This window comes from Aythya fuligula, chromosome 12, assembly GCF_009819795.1.
Source record: "Aythya fuligula isolate bAytFul2 chromosome 12, bAytFul2.pri, whole genome shotgun sequence".
NCBI lineage: Eukaryota > Metazoa > Chordata > Aves > Anseriformes > Anatidae > Aythya > Aythya fuligula.
This window is the reverse complement of record NC_045570.1, coordinates 10,092,571-10,099,070: the sequence shown is the minus strand read 5'-3', so window position 1 is coordinate 10,099,070 and position 6,500 is coordinate 10,092,571. Positions and strand designations below refer to the sequence as shown.

At 48.7% G+C, this 6,500-nt stretch overlaps 1 protein-coding gene across 1 annotated transcript in view; it reads left to right on the top strand.

The window, feature by feature from the left end:
- The first annotated feature begins 1,475 nt into the window (after nucleotides 1–1,475).
- The window catches only part of NLRC5 (NLR family CARD domain containing 5), a 42,476-nt gene continuing 37,451 nt past the window's right edge, over nucleotides 1,476–6,500 (top strand). Inside the window, exons 1-4 of the mRNA XM_032195777.1 lie at nucleotides 1,476–1,481; nucleotides 1,948–2,248; nucleotides 3,249–3,311; nucleotides 6,260–6,325. Of these exons, the coding sequence (XP_032051668.1) occupies nucleotides 1,476–1,481; nucleotides 1,948–2,248; nucleotides 3,249–3,311; nucleotides 6,260–6,325 (436 nt within the window). The remainder of the gene's footprint in view (nucleotides 1,482–1,947; nucleotides 2,249–3,248; nucleotides 3,312–6,259; nucleotides 6,326–6,500) is intronic.

Here is a 6,500-nt window from a genome sequence, read left to right as displayed (position 1 = left end):
CTTACATTTAACGAAGACACCAGCGTGATCAGAGCGGAGGGCTGAACGCTGGCTAAGGTGGGCTCCCCGGCACGGCTCCCACCTGGTGGTGATGAGGTGCCTGCTTGCTGCTGGGTTGCCCAAGAAGCGACGCCAGGGAATGGCATTGCACGCACCGTGTTGGATTGATGAGGCAAATATTCTGAACTAGGTTGGCCACTGTCCCGTCCCCACTCCTCTGCGTACCCACTTAAACACAGACCTCCTGGGAGACACCACTGCTTGTTTTTGGGGCCTTCTCTCAAACCCAGATTTTTGCATGTGCAGAGCGGAAGGAGGATGCTCATCGTGTCAGTGGCTAGAAGGTGGAGCTCTTTGACTCACTTTCTTTGTTTTGCTGCCCTCAGCCTGGAAACAGTTGCACATGAAGACTCCTTGGGGCTCACGGGAGATGCAGGGCTCCTTGCACAAGGGACATCTATCAGATCTATCAGTGTGATGGTGCAAGACTGGGCATGGGCCAGTGTCTCATTTGCCCTGACCCAGAGGATGTTCGGCAACTGGGGGTATTTTTCCACACCAAACATATTAATGTGCAGCAGTCTCGGACCTGGAGGGATTATCCCTTCCAGATAGCCAGGGAGTCAGCGGGGCTTCTGCTTCTCGGCCATTCTGCAAAGATGGTGCTGGTACTTGCAGTTGGAGCTGGCTTTAGACTTCAGTGTAGGCAGCTTTCCTGGCAGCAGGTTGCTGGGCATAGTGCAGTGGCATGGTCCTGAAGGTGCCTTAGCCTGTGCCGAGGTGTTTGGAGGCACGCAGATGGTAATCTCTTTCCGCGTTCCTTCCCCTGCAGTTGCAGTGGCTGGACTTCAGCCAGTGCCATCCCCAGTGCAGGGACAAACAGCTCCCTTTGCTGGCTCTGCTGAGAGGCCTGGGGATGGCACAGGAGATGGTTTCAGCCCCCTGCACCTGAAATGCTCTTGAGAGAGCTGCGTAGCCTCAGAAATCAGCTTTTCACAAGCGTTCTGGTGTGACCACCTGACTTGAGCAAGCTGTTGCTGCCCTGCGTCACCTTCTGTGGAGGGGCTGACAGCAGCAGGTTGACAGAGATGACCAGCTCCAGTCAGGATAGTAGATCCTCAAATATTCAGATGTCATGGTCACTGTTGGTTTGGGCTGAGGTTGCAACCCAGAGATGGAAAGCTCCACAGCTATCTCAGGATCAAAGACAGACTTTTTCTAGATCAGTGGCCTGTGTGATCGCCTGTGCCTTTTCATATCTACAGACTGACCTCTTGTTATTTCTCCTAGGCATCCCCACCAAGTCAGGCTACGGTGTACAGGCACACGCCATGCAGTGGGGTGATGCTGTGTGCTGAAACCCTGCCGCTAACGGATCACTCCTTTGGCATGGTATGAAGCAGAAACCACCTTTGTATTTGAATATGCTGCTGGACTGCACATAGGACAGCTGGAAGGAGGCTGACCACACAGCAATGCAGGTAGGAGAATGTTTATGCGTGGCTTTGCTGCTGGAAGGAACAGGAAGAGGTTGGTCACAATGTCACCAAGGCAGAAGTGTTGTTTATCCCCATAAAATGAGTAACAAGAATGACTTCCTGAGCCCTCTGTGCTGGGAGACACCTGGCTCTTGGAGTCAGATCACTGCATCAGTACAGGTGTCAACAGAGCTTCTCCCTGGCTGCCTCCAGAGAGACCAACTCTTGTTATTTGGCTCTGACCCTTGAAACACCACAGTGTGCAGGCAAACACTGAGCCCTACCTCACGTCTGGGCTAGGATTTTCCACGTAACACCATCAGGGTAAGGCAGATAAGAAACCCTAGGTGGACCAAGGGGGTAGACAGAGCCAGCAAGGGCCATGCTGGCTGAATAACAGCAGGACCGTGTGGGTGAGCATCTCTTGTTCCCACGCCCATCACTACCCTTTCTGCTTTCATCCCCCTAGCCCCTACTCCAGACTGATGATCTCAATCTGGAAGCAGCCATTGCAAGCATCCGCCCCCAGCTGGTGGAGTTCCTCAGTCACCATCAAGACTGGCTGCTCACGACCTCCCAGCACTTCCTCCCAGGGGCCACGCTGAGGGACTTGGATGGCATCACCGACCACAGAGAAAAAGTCTCAGAGCTCCTTGACCTGCTGGAGAAAGATGGCCCTGACACCTGGAAGCAGTTTGTGCAGCACCTCTGCATGGAGCGCGACCTCCCCCTGGAGCTGGAGATACTGCTTATGAGTTCTGCAGAAGAAGGTAATGGTGCTCAGCCAGCTTTCTTTGTCTTCAGACAGAAACAGCACCTTGGCCCTCCTGAAGCCACCAGACAAGGCTAGGCAGTGATACTGCCAGTGCCTTTGCTTATGCACTCAGTGCTTCATCAGTGAGAGGTGACAGCCCCTCTGAGCTGCCCCAGCTGGCTCATGTCAAGCTTTTCATCCACCAGAACCCCCAAGTCCTTCTGTGCAGGGCTGCTCTCAATGAGTTCCTCTCCCAGCCTGTCCTCCAGTCTGGGATTGCTCCCACCCAGGTGCAGCACCTTGCTCTTGGACTTGTTGAACCAAAATACCAGAGTACAGGCCTGCACTCCCAATTGGGAAATGCTGGAAGTGACAGTGAAAGGAGCTCGTGTACAAAGGCTTCCCGTCTGATTTTTGGGGAGCCATGCTTCGAGACGTGATTTTGTCTGAACTGGTGGTATGCAGACTCCTGCTTAGTTTGAGCAAGATCTCCCTCTGAAGTTTTGTTGCTGTATTCTGTGGGGCTGCAGATGCTGAGTGGAGGTTCCTGGCAGCTTGAACCTCCTTCTTGCAATACACATCTGTGTGCAGCTGTGCAGTGAGGCAGAAAGGGGTCCTTGGCTGGGCTGCCAACTGACTTCGCTGAGGGTTTCATCGCAGAAACACCTCCTTTGCAGGATCAGGGATGAGTAGGGCTTCCATTTTTGGCTGCAGTGTGGGTTTAGATCAGCCAAAGATGCTCACACTCCACGTTTGCATATATCATACAGAAGAGCTGTTTCACACCTCCCGTGAAAGCAGAGGTTAACTGTATTTTGGGGCAAACTGTGAAGAGATCAGCCAGGGAGCATGAAACCTGGCTGTGTTGCATCAGCCTTTATACTGAGTCTTGTTATAAACCACTCTATGTGTTGCAAGCTGCTTGCTGTTTGATTTCATCAGGTCAGCAGCACCCCAGATCCCAAAAGCAGGATGCTGATGATAACTATGTTTAATTTCCAATCCAACTCCTTTAGGTAACTTGAGCCAGAAACAAGAAGCACGTGTAGATGTGAGTGCCAGGTCTTCTGTGTCAAAAGGTAAGGCTGCAACAAACCACAGCACTGGCAAGGTGTGGGGAAACCACTGCAACTTCAGGTTTTATTTTTGTTTTGTTGCTTTTCAGATGAACCTCCCCTGCTTCATTTTCTTTCCCTGTGTTTCAGAAAAGCCTTGTTAGCACTGACTCTGCTAAGGAACCCACTCAGTTTCTCTAGCTGAGGGAATCTCCCTCTCACCTTCCAAAACCCCTACTTTTTGCTTCTATACTGTGGTTGGCTCAGTGATAGGTGGAGGAAGTTGGTTTGGCTTTTAAAGAAAGCTCAGACAGACCATCTAGAGTTGATCCACCAGAAACCATTCTAGGAGTGTGAATATCCAAGCTTAAAAGAATAGTTAGTAGTAGTTCTAGGGCTTGCTTCAGGGATGAACTTAGTACCTCTAACTCTTAGCCTTAGTACTTGGCCTTCTAACTCTGCAGATAATGAAATGAGGGATTTGTTTTCAAGATCCCTCCTCTTCCCCTAGTGCTTTGCAGTGACATCAATCACTGAATGTCAGACAAAAGCCTTTGGTGCGATGTGAAGATGCTGAAGGTGTGGGCCACTATGGAGCGATATCCCTGGTCCTTCATTTAACAGCTACTGGAAGAACTGGAGGCTGCTAAATTCTGAATTGCCACCTCAGTCACCAGTTTTTCAGCTTCCAGAACTGAAAGACCAGCCCAGGCCCTCTCCAAGTGAAGAATCTCACAGAAGAGAGACAGAATGGACGTTATTCTGACATCCAGCTGTCCAAGCGGGTAAACAGAGGAGACTGCAGCAAAAAGAACCCAGGCCATCCACTGATTCAGATTTACGCAGAAAGCTGCCATCAGGTTTCTGTGTTCTGCAAAGTGTGTTGAGAGAAAACAAAGCAGCAGGAAACGAAGCTTTGTGTTCTGCAGGCTGCAGTGCAGAGAAGCCACTGAGCCATCACCCTGGCAGTGCAAAGAGCAAAGTGCAAGCCTTGGGTCCTCTAGAGGTGCTTAACATTGCTGTCAGGGAGTGGGTTTGGTGCCGGATTGCCCAATGGTGAAAAATAGGCAATTTGAAGGAAAAGATGCTCTTAGTTTTGCAGGGAGTGCTCCTGTTCCTGCTGTGTGAATTTGGGCACTCACGCTCACAGCAGCAGGAGCTTGTTGCAGAGCTGGCTGTCTTTCTTGCTGAGGTTTGCCAGTGTTCTCAGTAACTTAGAACTTGCATCTTGCGTTTCCTGCTCCTCGCCAGACAGAGGTAGGCTTTTGGCACTGCACTTCCTGAGCAGTGATCACTTCCTGGCTTGTCCAGCTCTGCTGGCATTACTCATTTTAATCCTTATCTCCCAACCTGCCCTTTGCAATTCCAACCATTTGTATGGTCACAGAGATGCTTGTGCCTCTGCTTTTTATAGGCTGTTGATCTCAGCAGTTGCTGGTGGAATAGAAATCTGAAAATAGTGCTGAAAGGTATTGGGACTAATTAAGAAAGGTAGGATTTATCCCTCTGTCAGCTCTCCACATTCTCTGTATCTGAGAGAGCTGCATAAACAATTAGAGAATTAACCAGGAAATCTGTGGGCTGTGAGTTCTTCAGAAATAACTGTTCCCTTGGGATAACAGAGCTGTTTTTGTGCATTCCTGCATTCAAAGCAGATGCATCTTCTGGCCTACGAAAATACTCACCAGCGAGGTTGGTGTGGTCAGCCTTGGGAAATGCCAGGCAGCTTTTCATGACGGCTCTGTCCCCCAGTGCTCCCTGCTGGTACAGTGCACCACTCCTAGGAGTGTTTAAGGGAAGGTTGGACCTGCTGCTTAGGGACATGGATTAGTGGGTGACATTGGTAGAAGGGTGATGGTTAGACCAGATGATCTTGAAGGTCTTTTCCAACAATAATGATTCTATGATCTCTGTCTCAAATCTGCCAGGCTTCTTCCATACTCTCAGAATCACTTCGTCCATGCCCTATGTAACTTTCCAGTGCTCATGGTGTAAATCTTTGATTAGGCTGTCTGCAAACCTTAATGTTTCATCTACTTATGTGTCCTACCTTGAACCCAGAATTGAATGCACCTCTTTTTTTCTTCTTTTTTTTTTTTTTTTTGTTTCGTTACAGCATCTGTGGTGCCAATAGGGTCACTTCCTAGAATGCTTTTTGAGAGGTTGTTATGATACTTCTTAGCTAAGGTTCTGGTGTGGTTTAGCACTTACACGTCTCAGCAAATGGGAATTGATCTAACCATCATTTACTAAACATCACACATCTTGCAGAATATGCCTTTTAATATGCACATTGTTTCCTGTTGAACTTCAAAGTCAGGTTTCCCCAAGCAACTTGTACCACTGCATCTCCTTACTTCTGACGTCCCAGCTGTTTTTAACTGAGAACGATAAGATTTGGTTACTAACTGCTCTGTGAAGTGCAGTCAGTGTTCCAGTGTCAGATAAATGTTGAATCCTTGTATCTAATCATGTGTTCCTTATGGAGGAGCAAGGCCCTGCTTAAGTTCTCTGCAAAAACACTCAAGTAGGTTGAATAGGAAAGTAGTAAATCACACTGGGGTAGGCAAGATTGATGTTATCCCCTGGGAAAGCCTATATAAACTGAAGTGTTGGAATGAATTGCCTAGAGAGCTCAGGGGGCTCCATTACTGAAGGTCAGTAAACCAGCCCAGACCCCTACATCACCCCTGAGAGCTGTAGAGTATCCAGGCTTGGACAAGGGGATGGTTTGGCCTCTTGAGGACCAGCCCCAGCTGATTTTCTATAGCTAGATGCATGTCTGCATTTACTTCGACAATTGCAAAAACTGTTTTGTAAACTCAGCCTGAATTTGCAAATAGTTTTGTCTCTCCGATTTTGCTTTTTTGTTTTTAGCTCCCTGAATGCTTTGCTGGAGTGTTTTGCCCAGCTCTAAATAAGTTGACATTGGAAGTGCTGTTTTGACGTATTTCTGACTTTTCACGTTTTAGGATTTGCTCGCCGCCGCCGTAGCAGCAGCTCCATCAGTGATAAGGATGCTAAACAGAAACGCCTGGGTATGTAGATATTCCAGAAGTAGAACAATGGTGTGGTTCCCTCCATGGAAGAACCTGTTAAACTTCTTTGCAAAAGCACTCAAAAAATCAACTTCCTGCATTGAGGGAAAATTTTGTTTAGTGACTGCATAAACTCAACGCAACAGGCTATAAGATGTATGGACAGTGGGACCTA